We start from the raw sequence: 27,079 nt of genomic DNA, 5'->3' as shown, positions 1-27,079 counted from the left end.
TTCAGCTTCTTTCGTATTCTTTCAAATTAGTCCACAGGGTCAGCTTTAACTTAAGCAGTTATTTCCTGCTGGGCTTTCATCTGACTTTGAACCAGCCCAGAAGTCTGTAAAGTATTTTAACAAGTTTGACCATCAGTATATCTTCAATAAAGGACTCAAATCTTGAGCAGCAATGAGGAGAAAAAAAAAAAAGAGATATTAATGACAGACCACTTCATAAATTATAAAAGTTCAGTCCTAGATTTAATTCAAGCAAATGAATCACCTCTTCCATCTGGGCACTTCAGAGGATGCACAAACCTTCCACTGCTTAGAGAAAAGAAAGTACAGACGCGATAGTAGGGAGGATGAATTCAAAGCCACAGCTGGCAGTCAGAAGGCGCTTGAAGAGGCACAGTCCAGAAGTCCGGAAATATTATTCCACTTATATCAATACCATGTTCCAGGATGAGACAGTAAACACAGAGTTTAATTTTATTTTATTTCAGTTCAGAGCCTGAAATAGGAACTCTTTGGTATTTTGAACATTAACTTGACATTTGGAATCACCGTTAGTTGGGACAAGAGGGAATTAGCTGGCTTGATGGTTGATTCTAACCCAAGGACGGGGATTCTGCCTACTGCCCACAGCAACCATGTGTCACACCAGTACAGTTGAAGGCTCTGGAGCAAACAGCACCCCAGACTCTGGCATCCATGTGTACTGGGCCAACTCTGCTCACTCTACTGAACACTGGATCCCTCTGGCCTGGCTCAATTTTTCTACACCACAGCACTTACCATCTTTAGCCCACTAAGTGCTTGCCTATATACTCTGTTACTATGTGTTAGGACCCTCCAGCCAGAATAGAAGTCCCATTCTCGAAGGGATCGTCATGTGTTGTTCATCTGTAGACACTTGGTAAGTACTTGCAGAACTAATGAATCTGTAAACAGTCTATACAGGTGACATCACCTGAAGGGCTGCCATGTCAGTGGGCCTCCTGGTTCAATTTCTTGAACTCCACCACTTGGAAGAAGATGTGCTCAAGGATATGTTTGGCATCCTGCTGATCCTTTGGAAGTTTACTGGTTACTCCAAGAATGTCACCACACTTTCTGACATAGAATTCGAGGTCTTCATCAGTACCTAAATACAGTACAGTTTGATTAACCCTTCATTCCCACTCTTCCCAGAGTGCAGACACCATGTCTGAGGTGTTCCCTTCCTCTTGAGATTACTCAATTATCCCTAGAATGATGTGATCATGGGACTTACATATGGCAACTCTGGGGACTTGGACGTGCTTTCATAAATAAGGACAAAAGTGGCACATTTTGCTGTTCTTTAGTGAGACAGTCTCATGTTATAGTTCAGACTGGCCTCAAACTTGTAACAGTCTTCCTGCCTGACTTCAGTTTCCTGAGTGCTGGGATTACAGGAGTGAGCCACTATGCCCAGCCTAAAAGGACAAGCTGAATCAGAGTAAAGCTCGTCTGTTCTGGCTTTCCCACTCCCCAAATCAAGCACTGGTACACCACAAAGCATAAAAGAAATGGAAGGAACTCAGGTTACCAGGCGCTAAATATAAAGGCCACTGTGAAAAGGTGATGTATGAAGTTCAAAGTAGCATTTATGCTAACCATGGTGGTACACACCCAGAATCCCAGCATTTGGGAGACTGAGGAAAGAGGGTTACAAGTTTGAGACCAGCCTAGGTGACACAGGAAGAGCCTATCACATAAAAGAAAAGTACAAGTCTAGGGATCTAGTTCAGTGGTAGAGCACTGGGCTGCAGCATCGGGACCAATGTCTAGTACGGGAGAAAGGGAGTGGCGTTCACCGGAAGACCATTATAGAAAAGTAAATTCATGGGTTCAGTCCTTAGTAAAATAAAAACAAAACCCCACTGTTTACTGTAGATTATCATAGAAAAGCAGGCTGTGATACAAGGTGGCTTGTATCTGTCCTCAAAGACCTAAGGCAGGGGATTCATGAGTTTGAGGCCAGCTGAACTGACCAAGCTGAGTTTCAGAACCAGCTTACATTACCCTGTGAAACCCTGTTTAAAAAAACCAAAAAGAAGCAGGGCCTGATGAGGAGAGGACACAGGGGGATCCAAAGTTCAGTCAGTCTCAACTACATATTGAGTTCAAGGTCAGCTGTATGAGCCCATCTCAACCTTCATCCCACGCCCTGAAAATTAGAAAAACACCAAGAAAAATGTACCAGTAATTACAAGAGACTTCTGTGAAGCCATTCCTTAGCAGCCCTATATCTAAGACGGATAGTTATTACGGCTCTTCTTGGGACAGGGTTGTACACTGTAGCCTAGGCTGGCCTTGAACATGATCCTCCTGTCTCAGCCTCCTGAGGGCTGGGATTACAGGAGCCAAGCTCCACACCACAGATTAAATGTGAAACAAGTGACCACCATTCCTTTGCTAGTGAACATGAAGGATATTCCCAATTTCATTTTTTTTTTGTTGGTTTTTTTTTTTGTTGTTGTTGTTGTTTTGTTTTGTTTTTGGACACAGGGTTTCTCTGTGGAGCCTGTCCTGGATCTCGCTCTGTAGACCAGGCTGGCCTCAAACTCACAGAGATCCGCCTGGCTCTGCCTCCCGAGTGCTGGGATTAAAGGTGTGCACAACACACAACTCATTGCATTTTAAAAATAAATAATGTCATCTGTGTATGCTCATACGTCTTCTTAAATCATATTCCTGGGGTGGGGTCACTGTGTCACAGTGAGTGGTTAATTTTATGCCTCTTGCTGTTTGGGTGCAGGCCTGTCCACTGTGCAGAAGCAGAGCACAGGCAGAAGGACACTCCGACTTGAAGTCTACACAAGTCTTTTGGCCCTGACTTCTTTTTCTGTTCTTGTTTCTTTTTTTAAAGAACACTTCACTGTTTTATTATTATTATTTGTATGTGTGTTGGGGCAGCTGCTAGTCCATGGCATCCATGTGGAGGTCAGAGGACAACTTTTATAAAGTTGGTTCTCTCCTTTTACCTGTAAGTGGGTTCCAGGATGTGAACGCAGGCAATCATGCTTTCACAAGCACCTTTACCTGCTGAGCCATCCTGCCAGCCTGTGGCTCTTTCTAATCTAAATGGTCCTGTGACCCAGATCTGTAGGGTAGAAGCCAGGTTAGTATTCATCTGACGGTCACTCAATTGGTCAGAACTAAGGGCCTATGGGGATCAAAAGTGAGCCAGAAGTTTTCTGCTTAGCATCATGTTCTGATTCACTAGATTACCTGACTGCATTCACATGAATGAAGTTCACATGTTCAACTTTATCCATGTGCTTGAATTCGGTTCTCCATAAACAATCTTTAAACATTCACTTACAGCACATCACAGAGGTTCACAGTAAATAAAGGTCATAAGAAAACAATGGAACTGGCTAATACTCACACTTGTTGGTGATCTGAGCAAGACGTGCCTTCTCAGAGGAGAATGTCTCATCTAAGTCAAACAGCTCCAGGGGAGGGGGTGGTAATTCCCGGAAACTAGGAGGGAAGACCTAGAGGAAATGCAAGCTTTAAGCAAAGTCTCTCAGATCCTAACAAAGACAAAAATAAGAAGCAACAAGAGGCTGACTGAGCCCTTCCCCTGGGAGGAACCAGCCCAACTCCATCACCTCCAGCTGCCCTCATCCATTAGGCCTATGTCGGTAAGGCCGAGTCTCTTGTGAGCAATCAAGCAGAACCAGCTTTAACTACACCACTAAACTGACCAAGCCAATATAGCAGTGCCATGAATTCAGCAAAAACCCAGAGCTTAGGCTGGTGTGGAACATTTGATGCCACAACTTGTTCCTATATAATCATGCCTTTGTTTGTTTTGAGACAGGATCTTGTTGTACAGCCCAGGGCGGCCTCAGATTTGTGATCCTCTTGCCATAGCCTCCTGAGTCCTGAATTATAGGCGTACGTCATTACACCAGCTAGTTATTATGTGTTCATCAGGAACAGAAGTCACTGGAGAAGCAGATGCAGTGCAGAAAGGGCTAAACTTAACATTCACAGGTATGGACCCTTGCTGAACTGGTAACTACCCGCTCTCATGACAAGTAACCTGATGCCTTCCACGATATAAATATCACCATCAGCAATTTCAGGTTAAGAGATTGAAGCCAGAATGTATGGGGACAGGGAAAGATAACACAAATTCAGTTAATAATTGTACTGGCTGGTTTTATATCAGCTTGTCACAAGCTAGAGTCATGAGAGAGAAAGGAGCCTCAGTTGAGAAAATGCCTCCATGAGACCCAGCTGTAAGGCATTTTCTCAATTAGTGATCAATGGCGGAGGGCCCGGCCCATTGTGGGTGGTGCTACCCTGGGCTGGTGGTCCTGGGTTCTATAAGAAAGCAGGCTGAGCAAGTCATGAGGAGCAAGCCAGTAAGCAGCACCCCACCATGGCCTCTGTATCAGCTCATATCTCTAGGACCCTGCCCTGTATGAGTTCCTGTCCTGACTTCCTTCAGTGATGAACAGCAATGTGGAAATGTAAGCCAAATAAATCCCCATCCTCCCCAAATTGCTTTTTGGTCATGGTGTTTTGTTGAAGTAATAGAAACCCTAAGACAATAAAGTACTCAAAAGTTGCACAATGCCTTTCATATGGCTGCTATTCTGTAGCTGCTTTTTCTCAACTGAAACGCCCCCCCACCAAGGGAAAACAGAGACTCATACGAGTTAGAAAACTTACAAGTCTCAGGAAGCTCACAAAATTACAAGACTCACAATCTATCTGGAGGTTAAATAAGTAGAACATTACGTGGAGAGTTGGATGCTACTCTCAGGTGAAACTGCCTGCAAGGTGGGCAGAAAACTCCAAGATGCAGCTTTCCTGAAAATTCACCTATGCTGGGGTTGGGCTTTTTGGTGATGCAGCTGGCTGAGAAGTAACCTGTTCCTGCCCTCCTGTGAATAACTCCTCACCCATGCTCATGTAAGTAAGCCACTGCAAAAACTCACTGGCTTACTAAAGTAGACTTGGGTGGAATCATGTTTTTGGTCTATCATCAGTGCTCTCTAGGGTGAACGTGTCTGTTCACGTCTCCTGAGTAAGTCATACAGTGGCTGTATGCCCCCAGGCTGTTAAAACTAAACTAAGGATCCGAGTACCCAATGCCTGGGAAGGCATCTCAAGGATTTTCTACCTCTTTACCCAGTGTGGTGGTTTGAATGAGAATGGCACCCATAGGCTCATGTATTTGAATGCTGTGTCCTTAGTTGGTGAAACTGTTTTGGGAAGGATTAGGAGGTGTGGCCTTGTTGGAGGAGCTGTGTCAAAAGCTCACACCAGGCCCAGGCTTGAGCTCTCTCCATGTCCTACTTGTGGATTAGATGCAAGCTCTCAGCTACTGCTCCAATGCCATGCCTGCCTGCCTGCCTGCTGTCATGCTCCTCATCATGACGGTCATGGACTCACCTTGTGAAAGTGTAAACAATCCTCCAATTAAATGCTTTCTTTTATAAGTTACCTTGGTTATAGTGTCTTGTCACAGCAATAGACCAGTCATTGGGGCACTCAGACAGTCTCATATGTGCCTTCCAACCACCCAGCCCCAAGACGGAAAAGTTTAGTAACCAGGAAAGCCCGTGCTCTGACTCCCTGGGCACTCCCCAGGTAGAAGTCCCTGCAGAATGCTAACAGATGTGATGTCTGTACGTGCTTAAAGTAGAGCACTGGGACTCGATGAAGGTGCCCACACAGGGGGCAAGCAGTGAGCTCTGCAGCAGGAGCCCCCAAACACGATTACTCACCGCAGGCTGAAGGGCCGGCAGCGGCATCTCAAACTGAGGCTGGACGAGCTGGAGTGGTTCATGTTTCACATTTAGCTCCTCATGAGCCCTGCGTTAGTAAGAAGACAAAAATGTGGGAATAAAGGTAAGACACTGTGGTTAAAGCACACATCAACACTATTCAGAAAATACACAGTGTGTTGTTCTAACAGTCGTGGAAATAGTTCAGTAATAGGGCATATGCCTAACATGTGCAAGGGCCTGGGTTCTAGCCTCATCACTTCCAGAAAGCAACGCAAAACAAAACCTGTTGTTCTGGGCTGGTGAGATGGCTCAGCAGGTATAGAACTTGCCACCAAGCCTGATGACCTGAGTTTGATTCCTAGGACCCACATGGTAGAAAGAGAGAACCAACTCCTGTAAGTTATCCTTTGACTTCCACATATGGGTACACATGTACACATACACACACATGTGCCACGCACACACACAGTGTGATGGCTAATGTTGTTTGTCAACTTGACACACCTGGGAAGGAGGAGCCTCAGTTGAAGAACTACCTCCATCAGACAGGCCTATGGGGCATTTTCTTGGTTGCTATTGATACAGGAGGGCCCAGCCCACTGTGAACAGTACCATCTTCTGAGCTGACATCCAGAGTTTATAAGAAAGCTTGCTGAGCATGAGCCAGAGAAAGCAAGCCAGGAAACAACATTCCTCTGTGGTTTCTGCTTCAAGCTCCTTCTCTTCAGTGATGGACTGTGACCAGGAAGTATAAGATGAAATAAACCCTTTCCTCCCCAAGCTGTTTTTGGTCATGGTGTTTATCACAGAAACAAACCAAATTATGACATATAAAATTAAATAAAATGTAATGCAAAGGGAAAATAATTTAAAAGTGTTACTCTGCCTAATAGGATATCTTATAAGATACTTCTCTAGGGAATCACAAAGTATTATTGAGAACTGAAAGGAAAACTTCCTTTTAAATTTCAACCGTCCTCTCAATGGGCTTTGGTTTTTACCTGATGCACATCGTGCCTCTTGTAACTCACTGTGTTTCCAGACTTGTTTTCACTACCGAGAGACAGCAGTCCAGTATGAGACTGCTTCTAGTAAGTGAACACATCTTCATGATATCGACGCCCATGGGAACACTTTCCTCAGCAAGTACTGACTCACTGTCTGCTATGTACCAGGTAGCTTTAACTGTCATAAGCACCACAGCAAGGAGAGACAAAGGGGTTCTCCAGGGACCTACATGCTATGGAACAGAAAACCAGGTAACATGCAGGTGTCAGTAAGTAGTATGAAGAAAAACAAATCCAAGATAGAAAGACAGGAAGGAGGCAAGAAGTGGGGCTGGTCAGAGAAGCCCTGAGTAAGAGAGGGAAGAAGTCATACCGTTATCTTGGAAAGGATCTTAAGCTGAGTCAGGCTTGTATAGGACATGCCTATCCCAGTGTCTAGAAGGCTGTGGCAAAAGATTGCAAGTTCAAGGCCACTTTGGGCTACACTGTATGTTTCACATCAAGTACAAAGTAAAACCTAATCTCAAGAATAAGTTTCTAGGAGGCAGCGAAGACTCCTCCTCATTTGTCACAGTACAATGACAGGAGAATGGTGAGGCCTCAGAGACTCAGGTGCCAAGCTCAGGCGGGGGCTGCTGTGGCTTCTGCTTTGCCTTCACTGTCCCTGGTACTCATTTTGTCCTTTGTACTGTATGCAATTCTGCAAGCTGGCCCAACTCCTAGTCCAATTTAATTTTCCTCCTTATTCTTTTCATTTAGGGTTTTTGAGACAGGGTTTGATTTGTCTTCCACATGTAATCCTCCTGTCTCAGCCTCACAAGTGTGGGTGAGGGTCACAGGTCTGACACCACTGTACCTGGCCTCACATGTACATTTAATACACATTTGTGGCCTTTCAAAATTAAATGAGAGAAGCAAATGCCAGTGAGTCTACGACCTCAGGCAGGGGCAAGGTCTGTGGCTAGAGAGAGGCAATCAGCTGAGCTACTGCTCTCAGTCACTGTCTGCACACTCTCGGGTGCCTGGGGGAGAACCTCTCCTAGCAATGAGGGTTATGGGTTCAAGACAAGCCAGACCCTGTCTCAGAAAGACTACATGAATAGAATAAGAAGAAAATTAAGTTGGACAAGGAGTTGCACTAGTTAGCAGAGTTACAGACAATACGAAAAGGACAGGGTCCCATGGAGGGAAGACAACTCCTGGTAAGCAGCTACCCACTACATACCACGTGGGGAACAGCTACCCACTACACACCATGTGGTGAGCAGCTACCCACTACACACCAGAGTTTTCTGACCCTGCAGTGTGCAGGGTCACTGAACGCATTTCATTTAGGCCTCAAAACACTCTAGACTGTGGCATAATTACTGAAGCAAGAGGAAGCAGAGGTGTAGAGACCTGAAGTAGCTTCCAGCGTTGACTTTTTAAGAGACAGGTAAGATGCAGTCTGGGTTGAGTCTGAACTCAGTCCTCCTCCTTCAGTCCCTCTGCACCCTGTGCTGATGGTACAGGGTTGTGCCAGTGCACCCCACTCAACAAACGTGTCTTTATTTGAACCTGGGTCTGCCAAGCTGTGTGCTGTCAGGGATGAGAATGGATTTAGGAACTGAATCCACTGCAGTACGAGACTCTGCAGCAAGCCTCAGTATCTAACAAAGCCCTGGGAATTGACCCATGTTGTATAAGTCCTGGCAAGGGAGCAGCTGAGACGCAGGACCAGGGTCCAATCTGTGGGAAACTAGAAGAGACGTCTAGTAGAAGCCTATGCTTCAATCCATTTTCCTGAAATAGCCAAAACAACTTTTTCCAGTATCTGGGAGCCTCACATGTTAGCATCTGGGCTCAGCACTCACAATACTGCAGCAGCCTGTCAAATGACCAGAGTTAGGAAGAATGGAGACTCACTGTAGATGGAGTGTTGACAGTGGAGTTAGAAGAGTAGCTGAGGTTTAAAGGATCTCGGGCATGTGCCTCATAGGCTGTGACGAACAAGTCCAAGAGACTCAGTGCTCTCTCTGCTCTAAGTGCTTCTAAGGTGGACCAAATACATCTGTTTACTAAGGAGTTCCTGGAACCCAGCACTCATGCTAAACAAGTTGTTGGCAAAGTGAAAAGCCTTGGCTCTCCTAAATGCCCTATAGGTCCTGGGACACGGGGGATAGTAATTGGTAGTAGTTCCTCTATTTCACGCATGCACCCAACACCAACTCCCTCCTGACGTCATCACAGATCTGAGAACACGTTCTCCTGTTGCATCTGCTATGACCTAACTACTGTCTTCAGGCTCATGTTTTCAAACAGTGGACTGCAGTGTGGAGCCCAGGTAGCCTCAGTACTGACTTGATGACCTTGGGGAGGCAGGTGGTATCCAGCTGGTAAATGGACAGGTCAAAGAGGGTGGTGAAGTCACGAGGGTTCTCATCGCCCTCCTGGAGACACACTCGGAGCTGCTCTGAAAGGGTAGCAGTGTCTGGTACCATCGTGTAGTCGGAAATCTAAAAGCCAAAAGAGAGTTCCTTTCAGCACAAGTAAATGGGAGTTCACTGACAAGCACCCACCATCTCAGGTCTCAGTCTACAAAACCTCCATTTCCTTCCCAAGAGATCTCACCACTGCCATCACTGACAACTCCCATCAGACTCTTCAAGCAGAAAGAGGGAAACAGCTACTGGACTGAACCCCAAAGTTGACTGAGTCCAACTCTCCAATTACACTCATAGCTGAACACAGCTGGGGCCATGCTGACTCAAGCATTCTCCTTTTACTATCATGGTCTTTTACTGTGAATACTAAGCAATCAACGTTTTCTCTCAAATTTACTCACATCTCCATCTGAGGCAATACCCCTTTATCACTTCAACCATCCAAAACAATTTTCCTTAAGATTATGTTAACGAACAACTTTTTTTATTATTACAGTGAGAAACTGGAGGCGATAAGACAAAGTCCATAAACTCCCACTACAACATACACCCCCTGCCCCCCAGCATCCGGGCCATATCTGCTCTCTCCTGTTAGAGATGCATGAGCATGTGTGGCACCAATGCAGACAGGCCTACCCTGTGCACACCATATCCCAGTCCTTCTCCCCTAGCCAGGGACATCCCCCAGCACTGTTCAGAAGCAGTGATGATGTGCTCTGTGCTAGTGATAGTAAACGACCAGGAGAATCTAAATGTCCATCTCAAGAGGACACTGTTTAATAAGGGACAGTATAAGCAAAGGGAAAACATGGCTCAGTGTTAAGAGTTTTTCTGAGGACCAGCATTTGGTTCCCAGTAACCACTTCATGTGGCTCACAACTACCTATTTCTCTAGCTTCACAGGATCTCATGTGTTCTTCAGGCCCCCTTGGGCATCTGCATATGTGGTACAGGCAGGCGCGCGCACGCGCGCGCGCGCACGCGCACACACACACACACACACACACACACACATCTCAAGAAAAATAAAATAAATCTTTAAGAAAAAGGAACAGATAGAAGGTTCTTCAAGAAAGAACATGGAAAATGTTTCACTGGTAATTTCCACTCCCTCCCCACTCCCTACCCCCACCCCAAAGGGATCACATGCAGCAAAGGCTGGCCTAGAACTCACTACTTAAACAAGGCTGACCTTGAAGTTCTGATCCTCTGCCTTCCACCTCCCAAATGCTGGGACAACAGGTATGTACCATCATGCCCAGCTCCAACAGTCATTTTTAAGGTGCTGGACAGTGTACACACAGTGTGTATAACATCATTTGCATAAAAGATGAGGAAAGGAAAATGCCCACACAGACTAGCTTACCTAAGTAGAATCTATTTCTGAAGAACCTATGGAACACTATGATTGCTGTCACTAGAGGGGCAGAACAGCCTGGCTAAAAGACAGAAGGAAGACTATTCACTGTGTATGACTTTTTAACTCAGAACTATGTGAATGTATTACCTATTAGTCTATGCCTGTAATCCCATCACTTTGGAATAGCTTAAAACTGCACTAAGGCCCAAGGAACATTGAGGAAGAAAGAGTGGAGACTGTAAGGAACTGTAAGAGCCAGAGGACCAGGCAGTCTGTGTCAGATTATGTCTCCCAAAAATGACAGGGAAGCTACACTTTGTTGGTGCCTCAACAAAGTGGCAGCCTAAACAAGACCTGAACAATGATAAGACCAATAGACATGGTAATTTGGAAGGGCCAGATCTCACAGGGTTCCATCCCTAGACAAAGAACTACAGGAAGCTACTGCCTGCTACTGCCAAGAGTGGGAGAATTAGCTAGTCCCAGGGATGAGTCCCCTAATTAGTTATCCAATAGAAAACTTATTAAAACTTAAAAAAAAAAAAAAAAAAAAAAAAAAAAAAAAAAAAAAAAAAAAACAGGGCTGGAGAAAGGGCTTAGAGGTTAAGAGCGCCGACTGCTCTTCCAGAGGTCCTGAGTTCAATTCCCAGCAACCACATGGTGGCTCACAACCATCTGTAATAAGGTCTGGTGCCCTCTTCTGGTCATACATGCTGTATACATAATAAATAAATCTTTAAAAAAAATGGGTTAAAGAATGCTAAGGACTTGTTTTGTCCTTTTATGAGAACACACAGGGAATACTTTTTTTTTTTTTTTTCAAGATGTGACTCTGCATTCTAGATTCACAATGAGCACTGACCATGGCTTATTTCATATTATCTGCTCGTCCTACATCCTAGAAATGAAAGTGAGATTATTTCCAAATTGAGAAACTTCATAGGGTTTGGAGTTTGTTAAGATTTCTGCTGAACAGCCCCTCCTTCACTTAAGATCAGAATTAAAAAAGAATATGCTTATATGGATATATGCTAACACTTTAATAGTTCATTTGAATAATATATGGAAAAGCACTTTCATTGCTGAAAAAAAAAAAAAAAACTTAAAAAAAAACAAACCCTGATATGTAACCAGATGTGGTGGTGCAGCCTATGATCTCAGCACTCAGGAGGCTGAGACGGGAGGACTGTTGTGAGCTCAAGGCAAGCATGGGCCACAAAGAGACTCTATCTCAAACAAAAAATAGCCACAGAAGCTGGTCATCTGAAGGGCTGGGGGATGGCTCAGACATTGAATGTTTCGCATATGGGAAACTCAGGATTTGACCTCCACCACAAAACAAACAAACCGAACAGCTAGTCCTGTTTCACAAAATCTTTACCTTCAGCACAGGAGACTTGCCTAAGCATTATAGAAATAATACAATGCATTCACATTTTTCTGTAGCCCTACCATCAATTTAATCCCAGTATTTGAAAGGCAGAGGTGGTGGCTATCTGTGAGTTCAAGGACAGCCTTGTCTACATATTGAGTTCTAGGCTAGCCAGGACTATGCAGTGAAACCCAGTCTAAACAAATACAAAACCAAAAATGAAACCAACAACTTCTCCCAATCCTCAAACGTTTTTAAATCAAGAAACAGATAACTGCCCTTCCCAGCAACATGGGGCAGCTTTAACAACTTCAGTCTCCAATGACTGTGGGCTAAGGGCAAGAGCAACGGCAAGGAGACTAATTGTGCCATGACACAGGCCAGCCATCTCTTTTCACTTCTCTGGCCAGAGGCCTTCCATGAAATCCTAGTTCAGTTATCAAGACTCACACACCCAAACAGAAACATAGAGTACTCCCAGGATGGCTAGCTGTCCTAACTTGTTCTCTTTTTACGTTTACTTTGCATTTTATTTATTTATTGTATGTGTGGGGACACATGGGTCAAGGCATGCAGGTGGCAGTAAGAGGACAATACACAGGAGTTGGCTCTGTCCTTCCATCATGTGAGTCCCAGGGATTGAACTCAGGCTGTCAGGTTTGGCAACAAGGGCCTTTACCCACCGAGCCATCTTTCTAGCTCAGCAATCTTCTAGAGGGTCAATTTTTTTAAGATTTATTTATTTATTTATTTAGTATACAATGTTCTGCCTGCATGCCAGAAGAGGGCACCAGATCTTATTATTGCAGATGGTTGTGAGCCACCATGTGGTTGCTGGGAACTGAACTCAGGTCCTCTGGAAGAGCAGCCAGTGCTCTTAACCTCTGAGCCATCCCTCCAGCCCTAGAGCGTCAATTTTAAATCCTGATATTTATATGGAAACACTGGCTTCAACTAATGCTATGATTAACTATCTATTTTGTCTATTGCTATCTGACTTTCTATAATGTGCCCTTCCTTTTCCCAAGCAGCAGCTCTGTTTCCAACTGACTTGGGGCTGAGTTAAGAGACATCTGTTCCTCTGAAGTGGTTCTAAGAAGCTGGCCTCATTCTCCATTTCAGTCTTCTGATGATTCAGTCTCCTACCTCTGGGTCCTCAGCATCAATCTGGTTTAGGTGGATGTCTCCTGTTGTGAGCCACTGGAACACAACATCCTGCATTTAAAATGATAAATATAGTTAGTTAAACACCTGGCTGTTTGGGAAGGCCCAAGGTCAAGCTAGACAAATTAATTAAGAAGGTGAGAAAAGATAACTAGTAATTTTAAAAAGGATGATCAGCCTTCTGTAGGTAAAATCTTTGGAAATTAACAGGTTTTCTTCAGTCTATGCAACCTTTATTATCATTTGCTTTAGGGTATTCTAACATGTAACAAGCAAAACTTACTAAAACCCGTTTACAATCCTAAAGAAACCTTGGTTTACTAGGATGACAGTCTAAACTCTTAAAAACACACCTTTTTAACGTTGGCTATTATAATATGACAAAATCATAATTACACAAAACAAAAAAATTCAGCTTTTCAAAAGCATACATTCAGGTTTTAGAGCACAGTCAGAGGCACTAGAACCAGGTAGACCTCTAGGTCCCCCTCCCACTACAATGTCAGACAAGCAGGGCTCGTCCCACTAACAGAGAAGCTCAGTGGACACATCTTCCTCTGGCAGGTGAGTTGCTGGAATTCTACGGTGTTCAGGTCTCGCAGGCACTAGGAAAATGCTTGTTTCTCCATTAGCTTCCTCACAAGACGTGCACTCTTCCAGATATGCAGACAGAGCAAAGGCCACGCTCTTGGTTCATTCCTCATCGTCAATGAGCCTTATATATACCCCTCACTAACTCATGCTGTCAGCCCTTGCTACACTCACTAGTCACAGTCTTCACTTAGTCATCGTCCTTACTTGCCTGGGTGACTCCATCAGCCTCCTAACTGCTCTGGTTGCCCTCTTCCTTCCCAGCGTCCACACATCTGGAGGGGTCTGAGGATCACCAAGGCTGCCACAAACCCTGCAAGAGCTCCCTGTGCTTTCAGCATAAGCTTAAGCTACTTGCTTTGCCCCTTGCTCCTCATGACTTTCCCAGAGTCAGCCATCACTCCAATCCAGCATGCTTCCCCAGTACTTTCCTGGATTCCCCAGTCTGTATGTCACTCTCCTGACACACCGTAAACTTCTATGCGCTATGCCCGACTCAACTTGTATTTTAGTGCCTGACATCTAATATGTTCAGCACAACTCCCGTCGATGAGTAATAAACATACTTTCAGCATTTTCTAACGACATGGAAGCGTACATTAATTTGATGAAAGAGAAAAGCTTACCATAATTTTACTATTTTCTTCTTTATCCAAATATTGGTCAGTGAACATGTGACATGAGCCAAGCACCGCCAGCTTCCCACCTTGGTTCTGTTGGTGACAAAGCAATGTCAGATACTTAGATCCCGAAACACACTGCATGTATCATTTATCACGTTAGCAAATGTCTGATACACCAATAAATGCCAATTCACATGAAGACTTAACATTTGAAAAGTATCGACTATGAAAAAAACTATTGCCTTTTAAAGACTTATTTATTTTTCACTTATGTATATGAGTGCTTCATCTACATGAATACATGTGCACCGTGTGAACGTAACAGCCTATGCAGGCCAGAGAAGGGCATCAGATCCCCTAGAACTAGAATTACAGGTGGTTGTGAGACCCCAAGTGGGTCCTGGGAACCAAACTGGGGCCTCTAAAACAGCAGCAAGTGCTCTTAACTACTGACCCATCTCAGCAACTCCTACATTACTAATTGCCAACAAATGAAAACAAAGTATCTTTGCCTTTCTGATAAATAGGAAAAAATGATGACGATCAGTGTTGATTAGATTTCAATTAAGTGAGTTCTTAATTGATTATACTGCTACTAAAATTGTCTGTATCTGCAGCCAAGACTGAAGAGATGGCTTGGTGGGTAAACTACTTGTCATGTGAGCATGGGGACCTGAGTTCGAATCCCCAGAACCCAGATAAAGCCAGCTGAGGTAGCACACACGTCTATAACCACAGCATTCCTGTGTGGTTATGGGAGGTGGAGAAAAAGAAAATCCCTGGAATTTTGTGAGCCAGCTAGCCTGCACATATAGCAAGAACAAGAGACTTTGTCCCAAAGTCAAGGATGAAGACCAACTTCCAAGGTTGTCCTCTGACCTCCATTTGTGTGCCAATGAATACATGTGCCCCCATTCATACACATTCATACACACAAATGCAGATGCATGTACACACACAGACACAGACACACACACACACACACACACCATACACACATCCAAAGGCAAAAAAAATTTTTTTTTTAAAGAAACAAAACAAAATAAAACCCACCAACAATACAAAACATACAGAGAGTCTACACACACAATCCCTGGTTATAATTACAGATAATTAGAAATAAATCCAATTGTTCAGTAGGAAAACAGACCAGCTTCTACCTCATAAAAAGCAAATATTTCACAGGAAAAATATTACTATTTTGTTGTGTGTGTGTGTGTGTGTGTGTGTGTGTGTGTGTGTGTGTGTGTTTAATCCAAAACAGAACTCACTATGTAGACCAGTGGCCTAGAATTCAACTCACACAGCTCGAACTGCCTGTCTCCCAAGTGCTGGGATTAAAGGCATGTGCCCATCACAAAGTAGTTTTATTACGTCAATAACCCCATATCTAAGAAAGTCAATACCTTCGAGTGATAGAAAGCCAGAATGGGTCTGTTCAGTGGGAAGCAGACAGAGCCCGTGGACAGGACGGCCACTGCTGGCTTCATGACGCTCAGTGTGGCGCCGAAAGGGTAGACGAAGGTGAGAGCCCTGTAAGAAAGCAAACACATCCATTGACCACAGGATGGGGCTTAGGAGCCATGGGATGGGTCAGCAGGGAAAGACCTGCTACCAGTCCTAACTTCAGTCCCTAGAACTCACCCAGGAGGAGGACAGAATGACTGCAAGCTGTTCTCCAACTTCCACACACATGCTGTTGTACATGTGTACACAACACCCTCCCCAGTAAGTAAAAATACAATAAAAAACAACCAGGTACAGCCTCTGGCAGGGCATGTGGCATACATCTGTAATCCTAGTACTCAAAGGCCTGACACAAGAAGAAGATGGTGAGGCCAGCTCACACTACACAGCAGGTACCAAGTCAGCCTGGAACACACAGCAAGACCTTGTCTCAAAAACAAGTAAATTCTGCCACAAACCACGTAGGACTGAATCTAAGTTCTGACAACAGATTAGTCATGTGAAGTTGGGCAATTACATTTACCACTACTAAATTGGGATGTAGCTAACTTGATCCAGTCATTTAAAATAATGAAGTACTAATTATATCATTATATGTGTAAAAAAACAACCAGCCAACCTGGAAATCTAAATTCCATACTCTGAAGACACAATGAGTCTCTGGAGGGGAAGAGCACGGATTTACAGTGCAGAAGTTCATTGCTTCCTTTTAAGCAGTACCATGGGTTGGGGTTTTAGTTTATTTTCTTTGTTTTTAATCATGTGTGTATGTGTGTGTAGGTGCCCACACAGTCCAGAACAGGGCTTCAGATTCCCTGAAACTGGAGTTATAGGTAGCTGGAAGCTACCTGATATAGATGCTGAGAAGTGACCTTGGGTCCTGCAAAAGCAGTATGCAATTTTAACCAATAAACCATCTCCCCAGCTCCCAACCGGGTTTTTGCTGGTGGTGGTTGTAGTTCTTTTGGTGGGGATTACTTTTATAACCAGAAAACTCTTCATTTTGAAAAAGGCAACTCTTCGAAGTAAGAGCTCCTTCCTCGTCAAGGAGCTGCAGAAACACACTCACTGGGCATTGTTTCCATTGCTCTCTTCATCAATGATTCCAGGCACAGCCTTTCCTGCAGCTCGGCTAATTTCCCTAAAAGGAAACCATTAAAATCTAATAAGCAAAGATTTGGTGATTTCACACTGTCTTCATCAACAGTAAATATGAACCAGACACACAGACCCTGTACTTTAGCAGTTTTTAAAAAGTAAATAAAAGCACACAACCACATACCCACATTCTTTTTAGACACTTGCAAAAATTAACATTAAAAATTAACATTAAAAAATTAGGTTTGGCAAAGTGATGGTGGCTCACGCCTTTAATCCTAGCACTTGGGAGGCAGAGGCAGGTGGATCTCAGTTTGGGGCTAGCCTGATCTATGAAGGGAGTTCCAAGACAGCCAGAGCTGTTATACAGAGAAACCCTGTCTTGAAAAAAAAAATTAGGCTTGAACCAGGCATGGTGGTGTAGGCCTTTATTCCCAGTACTAGAGAGGCAAAGGCAGATAGATCTCTGTGAGTTCCAGACCAGCCTGGTCTACAGAGTGAGGTCCAGGCTACCTAAGGCTATATATGATGTCTCTAAAAACAAAATAACAACAACAGAAAAACCAAAGTGACTATAACAACAAAAAACTTAGGCTTGGACTGGGGATACAGCTCCTTGGAAGAGTGCTGGCCTAGCACACACAAAGCCGAGTTCAATCCCTAGGACCACATAAACAGGTCTGGTGGTACACTTGTGAAATCTCAACACTTGGGAGGGAGAAGTAGCAAGATCAGGAGTTCAAAGCTAGTCTAGGCTATGTGAGACTGACTCAAAAAAGAAATCAACTGGACAAATACTCGATTCAGTTCCTTTTTTGTGTTGTTTTAGGAAGAAAGTCAAAAAAAAGAGGGAGGATACAAAGTTGAAAGATGGGGTAGATCTGAAAGGAATTAGGGGGAGGAGAGAGGTAATATGATTGAAATACATTGTATGAAATTCTCAAAGAATGAATCTATCATACGAAAGAAAAGACAGAAGGAAGGAGGTCTTTCCATGAAGCACTTGTTGGCACTCACTACTTACCCCGGCTGGCCTCAAACTTGAGCCAATCCTTCTGTATTAGACTCCCAAGTGTGGGGATTACAGGTGTGTACACCACAGTCTCAGTGCCTCCATTTTCAGTCCTAAGGAAAGGGTCTACATCCTAGATCCACATTCTACGCCGTATAACTAGGGTCAGCAGAGTCCTTGCACGTGGCAAGCTCAAGTGTAGAATGAATAATTTTCAACATGGGAAAAAGCTCATGAGGCATCTGAACGGCCACCTCATGTATTCCTTTCACAATTCTAAAAGCTCCTCATCTGTTTTAGGATCCAGAGCAATGAAAGCTGATGCAGTCTCAGTCTCCATGAGGTGACATCAGGGTCAGTCTGGGATGGGCATGGGACCTAGGATGGCTCACACAGCAAACCTTGGAGCTTCTCTTGAGGGAGCAGTGAGACCAAATCATATCATGATATCTCCAGATGATGTGGCGAGTAGCTATGAATTAAGGAACCTGTTAAAACTTGCTAGAACGGCACACAGTTGTAATTCCAGCACTTGGGAGGGTGAGGCAGGAAGATCACAAGTTTGAGACCAGACTGGGCTACGTACAGAAACCTGGTCAAAAATTAAATAAATAAAAATAAATAAAGTGGGGGAGAAGATGACAACCCTGACAAAGAGGCATGCAAAGCTGAGAGCAAAGAAACTGGGGTGCTAAGGTTGTGAGTCCTTCAGTCACGCCATGCTCAAAGCCTACCCCACATCTGCACTTCCCAGTGAGACAAAGCACTGAAGTTTCTTTCTTTTTTTTTTTTTTTTTGGTTTTTCGAGACAGGGTTTCTCTGTGTAGCTTTGCGCCTGTCCTGGAACTCACTTGGTAGCCCAGGCTGGCCTTGAACTCACAGAGATTGCCTGCCTCTGCCTCCCAAGTGCTGGGATTAAAGGCGTGCGCCACCACCTGCCGGCTAGCACTGAAGTTTCTTTACAGTGAAAAGGCGTGTGAGAAGAACAGAAGTCACATGAAGGGTATGCTGTTTTTCAACACCCTTACCTGTTCAACACTCCATCTGAAACCAGAGCTTCCTTCGGATGGAAATACTTGTAATAGACATTTCTAACCACAGCATCTTATGGAGCAAAAGAGGAAGGAATACTTTAGATTAGAAACAAGCTTGATACAGACTCATCCGAATTTTGAAATAAAAAGGAACCTAGAACTCTGTTCAAATCCCTCCCACTTTACCAAAGGTTCAGTGTACTAGTGAGCTCAGAATGGGTGACCATGCCATCTTGGCTGAGTTTTTCCCCAGTGCACCAGCAGATTGAGAGAGCTATGCTACAAACATTAAATCAGTAATCAATACCTTTGTTTAAAATAATAATAATAACCAAACCAATGACAGCTCAGCGAGTAAAGGTGCTTGCCACCAAGTCTAACACCGTGAGTTTGAACCTGGAAATCCACATGGTGGAAGGAGAGAACCAACGCCCCCACACTGTCCTCTGACCTCCATATGTACATCATGGCACAGACATGCACACACAAATAAATAAAATAATCACCATTATTAACCATGATTCCATATTCTTCTAGAAGAAAGTTAATATTGGTATCAAATCTGGATTCTCCTCCTTCTCCCAACATCACAAGGATATCCCCACCATTGTCAAGGTACTTCTTCAGGACTTCAAACTGTGTGAAGGGAAAAATAAACAAACTATGAATATGGTCAAAAGACTTTTGTTTAAAATAACTACACCATGAATAAGGTCTTAAGTAACTAGAAACAAACACTTCAAATCTATACACATTTAAACGTTCACAGAATAGTATAAAATTTTCTCACTATACAAGATCTATCTCCTCCAGGTGTGGTGATGTATGCCTTTAATCCCAGCAGAGGCAGAAGCAGAAGGATCTTTGTGAGTTAGAGGCCAACCCGGTCTACACAGAGAGATTCTGGATGCCAGTAGTATGTAAAGAAACCCTGTCTCAAAAAACAAAAAGACAAAAACAAAAACACACAAAAAGATCTATCTCGCCGGGCAGTGGTGGCACACGCCTTTAATCCCAGCACTCGGGAGGCAGACTCAGGCGGATCTCTCTGAGTTCGAGTCCAACCTGGTCTACAAAGTGAGTTCCAGGAAAGGTGCAAAGCTACACAGAGAAACCCTGTCTCGAAAAAAAAAAAAAAAGATCTATCTCTAAGTCTACCTTTGAACATTAAAGCTCTAAAATGCTCAAACAGGGGCCAAGGATGTAGTTTAGTGATAAAAGTGCTTCCTTTGCAGGTACTAGGTCCTGGGTTCACTCCCCAGCACTGTCTAAAACAGTGTGGTGCTGCACACCTGTAAGAGGACCCAGCACTTAGGACTAGCATCCACCTGTATTATAAATGCCACCTTTGTTGTTATGGGTTTAAATGTATTGATAAACTGGGCGTGGTCGTGCACGCCTGTAATTCCAGCACTCAGGTGGATGCAGGAGGATCACAGAGTTGAGGCCAGCCTGAGCTACACAGGAGTTTTCCTATGTTCAGAGTAAAATGAAGGCAAAGACATGTGCCTGACCCTTATCTACCTTCCCCGTGGGTTTAGGACTCTGTGGGTTATTACCACAGCTCATCACCACAAAGGGGAAATGTCTACTCTAAGGCAACATAGCAGGTGTATAAAGGAGACTCAAATCCACGACTTTAGGCCCTTGCTTGCTCCTGGCCTCCTCTCTTGTTTTCTATATGAATATTCTGTATAAATATTCCTTACCTCAGCTGCAGTAAATTTTTCCCTTGGTCCAGCTGTAATCCATAGTTTCACCCCAATTAACTTCTCAGATGTGATCTCATCTTTTAAGCTGGAAATATGATTTTAAAAGCAAGTTAGATCCATAATTTAAACCAATTTGTAAGTCATTTTAGCCTCTTGACTATACGGCACATAAAGGCTGAGACAGTTAAGGGCCTAGAACAGCCTCTCTCATAGTGAGAGCCCCTTCACAAGTGCCCTAGAGGCATCCGGCCCCTGTTCAGATACTCCCAATAATCAAAGGAGTTCAAATTAACTCACACTAAAGTACAAAGAAGTCTTCCAAATAGTAATTCAATCAACTCTTCCATTAAGTTATCTATATTTTAAGACAGGCTCTTATATAGTCCAGGCTGGCCCCAAACTCACTATGCAGCCAAGTTTAACCCTGAACTCCACCTACGCTACCTCCCCAGTGCTGAGATCATAGGCACATGCACCACGCCTGGCTCTAACCTTAACTTATATGACTACATGTTTTCACTCACTGACAAAACAAAACATTTAAGGCCTGGAGCTGTAATTTAGCAGTCGAGTACTTGCTGAGCCTATGCAAGGGGTTAGGTTCAATCTGCATGACCACAAGGGGAAAAGACATTTAAAGGAAGCACATTTAGAAACAGACATTCTCATTTAACTCTCACTTTTCCTTCCTTAAATTGAAGTTTTAAACCAACTTAAAATATGGAGAAAACTCTCTGCCTTTTGGCTAAGATCAAGTTCAAAATATGGAGAAAACTCTGACATCCTAAAATATATATGCATAACTATGATGAATGTTCTTTATGAGAGGCAACTTAATAATATTCAGTCTGACCTTCAAAATATTGACCAAGCAGTCGTTAAATTGAGCCCCTCCCACCTAAACGATCGAAGTTAAGAAATGACTATTCAGTTCTACCATCAGGCCGCCATTATCACTTAGCAGTGTCCAAGATCATGGTCACCTCTGAATCTTCCAATTACTCCGAAGTCTTTTCTGCAAAGATTTGTAGCCAGTGTTGGTGGTAAACACTTCCTTTTTGTATGCATTGAAAAGAATGGTACTCCGCACCTCCTTCTCCATGGTTACCTTACAGATAAAGACAAACCAGAGAAGTAGCATTTTAAAAGTGCCCCAATAACGCTGGAGAAGAATACCTATAAAACCCTAATGATTCTCAAAGGTTGAGAGTGAATGCATAATCACAGCTGAAAAACCAGTGGCCAAACCCAATCCAGTCTGTGCCTGGCTTTAGCTTTCAGGATGTTCTCTGGCTCTCCTACCAGCCTACTTTTATGACCTTGCTTACCACCACCCTCCTGTTGTATACTGAGATCATATTTCCAAAGTAATTCCTCACTGCTCACTACTGTCACATGTAGAGTATAGCTCTCTACATCATTTCAGGCATAACTTAATTTTATGAAATAAAATCTTACAATGCTACTCCAAAACATACCATGTATTTGACATCCTTTCTTGTCAATACATATAGACCAATTCTTTCAAATAACTATAGTAGTCTGTTTTAAGGATGTTAACACAGATATTTAACCGATCATAAATTTAGTGATATGTTTTCAATTTTGTTAGTAAAATACTAAAGACATTTTTAGGTTAATTTTATTTATTTTTATTTTATTTATTTTTCAGGACAGGGTCTCACTATGTAGCTCTGGCTGTCTTAACACTCATTATGTAGACTAGGTTGACCTCAAACTCACAGAGATCCACCTGCCTCTGCCTCCAAATGCTGGGATTAAAGGCCTGTATTCCTATGCCCAGTTAGACCCATTTTATTTTTATTTATATGTATGTATGTGTATGTACATATGCCTACAGAGGCCAGAAAGCAGATCCCCTAGAGGTAGACTTACAAATGGTTATATGTCACCTGATGAGGAACCAAACCAGGGTCCTCTGCAAAGGCAGTATGTCCCCTAACTGCTGTGCCATCTCTCCATCTCTCTAAAAACATTTTGAATGTGACATTTCATATATTTTGCATTAGATTACTATTAGTTGAATGGTTAAAAAATGTACAAACTGCCCTTCAAAACACTAATAATTTATACTTCCATTAACAATTTGTTCCCATACAACACCATTTTTGTCATCTTTACCAACAAAACAGAATAGTATTATCTATGGTTTTTCTTTTCTTTTCTTTCTTTCTTTCTTTTTTTTTTTTGAGATTTTGCTTTTCAAGGGTTAACAGAGGTTAAATGTAGTCTGAAAATTTAAATGGAAAGTTCCAGAAATAAATTTCAAATTGTGAACCATTCTGGGTAGTATGATGAAATCTTAACACTATCCTACGCTACCTGGCACTGGACATGAGGCATTTCTTTGTGTAGCCTATCAACGCTACACACACTATCTAGCCACCCAAAAACCGATTCTGTCAATCAGATTGATGTTCTTGGAATCACAGGGCTCATGTTGAATGAACCATAGCAATATCCTGATACTGTGTATGCCACAATGCCTAGGCCATTCTCCTTACTTCACTGCATCACACAGGCACTACTATCTCACAGGTATCATCTCAATCACAAGAGTAAGTCTAGAATAAAGTATTTTGAGAAACCATATTCACCTACGTTTTATTGTTTTTTATTTATGTATGAGTGCTCTGTCTGCATGTATGCCTGCATGCCAGAAAAGGGCATCAGATCCCATCATTAGAGAGTTGTAAGCCACCATGTGGTTGCTGGGAATTGATCCCAGTCCCTCTAGAAGAACAGCCAGTGCTCTTAACCCCTGAGCCATCTCTCCAGCCCCTGTAATATTAGTTCTTATAAACAAACAAATGAACACACACGTGCACAGTTTGACGCTCTTTGTGGTTTCAGGCCTCCACTGACAGTCTTAGAATAGCTCCTGCAGACAGGGGGAAACTACTGTATTTGCCATTGGCCATCTGTATTTCTTCTCATTTTCTTGTCTGCTCACTTTTCCATAGGGTTTTATGTCATCAAGCTTTCAAAATTTTATTCGCCTTTAACCTTGGCTTCTAGTAACCTTCTGGCTTAATTCTGCAGGTCACAGGGTGTATAGATCTAAAAGTATTAATATTTCTCCTTCTGGCTTCTGGAAAGCATGATGCCCTTAGAAAAGCTTTTGCTGTGATAAGATTTGTAAGTATATCCAATGATGTTTTCTTCTTGAATTTTCACAATTCTTGTTTATTAAGATTTTATTAGCATATATTAATTTCACAATTTTATGCATGCACAGGATGTATTTATTGGTGAAATTATTTTGGCCACTCCATGTAGTTAAAAGGATATTTATTTAATGGTGTAACTCACAAATTAAGTGATAGGTAGGTCGCAGGGTCTGGGAAAGGTGTATCGCAGTCCAGCGGTGTTCTCTGGAGCTCTGCTAGGTCCACCTCCAACATTCAGTGTCTCGGCACAGAGAGAGCGCTGGCCCATCCCGCTATCCCGCTCTCGGGTCTCCAGGCACCTCCCCTGGCCCGCCTCATAGGCATGACAGTTGCCAGAGTCTCAATGGGGGTTGGAACTTCCAGATCCAAGCTGGAATGGCTACCCACTACATGTATTTTTTATCATACTCCCCATTTTGTGCTCTTTTCCCCTCCACTAATTCCCTTCTTTTTCCCAAATAGTCTTCCCTCAACTTTCACGTCTTTTTTTTTTTTTAATGAGTTTAGTTAGGATTGCTTATGGGAATGTGAGAAATGGGTGGCAATACCACACCACTGAAGAAAATGTCTTTCCCTGCCCTAGCAACTTTCAAGTGTCCACAGAGTTTCAGTGATGGAAAGGCCTCCTGAGCCCTCCCCTCTCCATGAGACAATGTTGACAGGCCCAATTTGGTATAGGTCTTGTGCAGGCAAATGTGATATAATTTTTTAACACTGAAACTTGGCTCCATCTGTGGACTGGAGAGATGACTCCGTAGTTAAAGGCACTTGCCACCAAGCCTAAAAACCCATAGAATGACTCCTGCAGGTTGTCTTTTGACTTCCACAAGTACTCAATGGCATGTGCTCCCACACATACACAACAAATCCACATAAATTAAAAGTGAAAAACACTCTTGGTCCATTTGAAACTTATTTTGATCCTCAAAATGGGCATCATTATTATTTTTTTAAAGATTTATTTATTTATTATGTATACAATATTCTGCCTGCATATATCCCTGCAGGCCAGAAGAGGGTGCCAGATCTCATTACAGATGGTTGTGAGCTACCATGTGGTTGCTGGGAATTGAACTCAGGACCTTTGGAAGAGCAAGCAGTGCTCTTAACCTCTGAGCCATCTCTCCAGCCCTATTTTTTCCTAAATTACTAGAAGACTGCCCACTACCAATCTATGTTTTCAAAGCTGACATGAGATAACTTCAATATATATATTTTTTCTTTTGAGACAGTCTCATAGACCAGGTTAGCCTCTAATGTACTATGTAGTGGAGGGTGACCTTGAACTTCTTAATGTCTTGCCTTAGTTTCCCCGGCAACGGGATTGCAGGCACATTGCCACCATGCTGCTGCCTCTCCAATGGCATTTTTTTTTTTTTTTCTGTGCTGTGGACCGGATACCAGAGCCTCAGGAAGGCACTCAGTGCTAAGCTACATCCCTAACCCATTCGATGAAATAAAAAATTTTGTCATGTTGATTTCACCACATGAGAGAGCTGTATTTTATGCTCCATCCCATCCTGTGCATGCTTGTTTTCATTTTGTGTACATACCATGCAGTTTCCTGCCTCCTCCAGTTTCCTGATTGGAATGTCTTAATGATCACATTAGTGATGACACTGACTTATTACTATATTACACCATAGCAACAAACCCAAGCATCACAGTGCTGGGATTTATATTTTTCTGCTTCTGCCATGTTTTTTTGCTTGTTTTGTTTTGTTAAACAGCAAATTTCCTGGAAAAGCGAATAACTTTCTTTGGTTACTGAATGGCTCTTAAGGGAGAATACACTTCAAGTTAGCAGTTAATTGTAGTTTAGCCCCCGGTGAGAGCAGCAGATCTGGGGTCTTGTCCTATTAGAATTAGAAATGAGTTTCCTTAAGGATAGGAAAAGGCTAAAAAGAAATAACAATAATAATAAACAACGTTTGTGTAGAATAAGGTCCAACCTTATTCTCTTATTTTCTCTTCAATAACCTTACTAGGCAAATCAAATTTTGTCAGAGTGAGGAAAAAAGGGCGGCACCAATGGCAGCTGAGTCTAAGACAAGGCTCCTCGTCCAGGGTTCTTCCTTTTTTTATTTCTTTTTTTGTTTTTAGAGACAGGGTTTCTCTATGTAGCTTTGGTGCCTGTCCTGGAACTCACTCTGTAGACCAGGCTGGCCTCAAACTCACAGATCCGCCTGCCTCTGCCTCCCGAGTGCTGGGATTAAAGGTCTATGCCACCACAGCCCGGCCTCGTCCAGGGTTCTTTGATCTCTGCATGACGACGACAAACCTGAGGAGCTAGAGAGTCTAGATCATTTCCAGGACCATTTCGCAGCCCACTCACGCGCCCTCAGTTTACCTCTGCCGACCTCGGGTTTCCCATAAGGCTGGCCTAGGGGTCCCCAGAGCGGCATGGCGAAGCGGTCCTCATGCCCAGGCCGCCCAGCGCCCTGCCGGCCCGTGCAGCCCGACCTCTCCTTACCTGAGGCCGGAGGCCGCCAGGTATCCAAGGCCGCGCGCCGAGAAGGCGTGGCTCTGGGCCCCGAGCGACTTCCGCAGCGGTGTGATGACGACAGAGCGACAGATTGGCAGTGCCAGTTGGCAGCGAGCGCCGGGGGCTGATGGGTAGGGGGCGGGGCTAGTGCCCGGCTGGGCCGTTTCCACGGGTGAGGGGAGCAGCCAAGCTTGAGGACTCACGTTTTAATAAGAAATCCATTTCGTTCATTTCCTTACAGCCGCCGTTAAAGACCGACAAAGGTCCCCAGGCCTCCCTGAGGGCCGAGACTGTGTGGACTTAGCGGCGGGCCTGCGGCGTCAAGCCACGCCCCAGCCTGGCTCCAGGACGCAGGCGCAGGGCTTCTGGGCAGGCTTTGGGAGAGGCCGAAATACCTGCAGGGTTGCCGAATGTGAGAGGGTTGGGAGGCCAGGAGTCCTGCAATGCCAGATCTTACCAAAATTTAGAAAAAGAAACTGCCGTGGGGAGTTGTGAGAGGTTGGAGATGCAGAGTGTGGGGAAGCATTTCGGGCAGAGGGAAGTGCTTGTGCAAACGGTTACTATGGAAACGAGAAACGCCTGCATCCACAAAACAGACACCCTTCTGTTCAGGAGAGCACTCTGCCTTTATCCAGAGGGCTGTGGATTTGTGTACAAAGCGGCTGCAGTTTCAAGGCTTGGAGCAGGCGAGTGTAGGAGCCCTAGGGGTTTTAATTTTCATTTATATACACCTTCCTGCATAGAGCAGTAGGCGTTTAGAATATTAAAATACACAACT

At 43.7% G+C, this 27,079-nt stretch overlaps 1 protein-coding gene across 3 annotated transcripts; it reads right to left on the bottom strand.

Annotated features, from left to right (window-relative positions):
• Nucleotides 1-217: 217 nt before the first annotated feature.
• On the bottom strand, nucleotides 218-26,469 carry Ift52 (intraflagellar transport 52). 3 transcript variants are annotated; one of them, XM_028868403.2, is made up of 13 exons: nucleotides 26,167-26,469; nucleotides 21,609-21,733; nucleotides 20,623-20,710; nucleotides 19,420-19,549; nucleotides 18,908-18,983; nucleotides 16,839-16,910; nucleotides 15,709-15,835; nucleotides 14,306-14,392; nucleotides 13,071-13,139; nucleotides 9,110-9,264; nucleotides 5,760-5,847; nucleotides 3,401-3,509; nucleotides 218-1,129 (listed from the first exon to the last, which is right to left on the bottom strand). In XM_028868403.2, exons 1-13 carry the CDS (start codon nucleotides 26,188-26,190, stop codon nucleotides 972-974), a joined length of 1,308 nt encoding a protein of 435 aa, XP_028724236.1. In that variant the 5' UTR covers nucleotides 26,191-26,469; the 3' UTR covers nucleotides 218-971. The 3 variants fall into 3 exon arrangements, with proteins under 3 accessions (XP_028724236.1, XP_028724237.1, XP_037061320.1); XM_028868404.2 differs by having other exon boundaries at nucleotides 26,290-26,469; XM_037205425.1 differs by lacking the exon at nucleotides 26,167-26,469 and adding an exon at nucleotides 23,959-24,133.
• Between the last annotated feature and the right edge of the window lie 610 nt (nucleotides 26,470-27,079).

This window comes from Peromyscus leucopus, chromosome 4 (genome assembly GCF_004664715.2).
Source record: "Peromyscus leucopus breed LL Stock chromosome 4, UCI_PerLeu_2.1, whole genome shotgun sequence".
NCBI classification, from domain to species: domain Eukaryota; kingdom Metazoa; phylum Chordata; class Mammalia; order Rodentia; family Cricetidae; genus Peromyscus; species Peromyscus leucopus.
Note: the sequence above shows the minus strand (reverse complement) of the source record. Positions and strands in the feature narration are given on the sequence as shown.

What these genes read in the sequence shown, in the direction of transcription:
- Ift52 (XM_028868403.2), bottom strand. Translation starts at nt 26,190, where the DNA reads ATGGGAAACCCGAGGTCGGCAGAG. An exon ending in AAAAATTTACTGCAGCTGAG is followed by an intron (nt 19,550 to 20,622) that starts GTAAGGAATATT and finishes CCCTTCACACAG; the next exon opens with TTTGAAGTCCTGAAGAAGTA. An exon ending in TTGATGCTGAGGACCCAGAG is followed by an intron (nt 9,265 to 13,070) that starts GTAGGAGACTGA and finishes TTTGGCTTTTAG; the next exon opens with ATTTCCGACTACACGATGGT.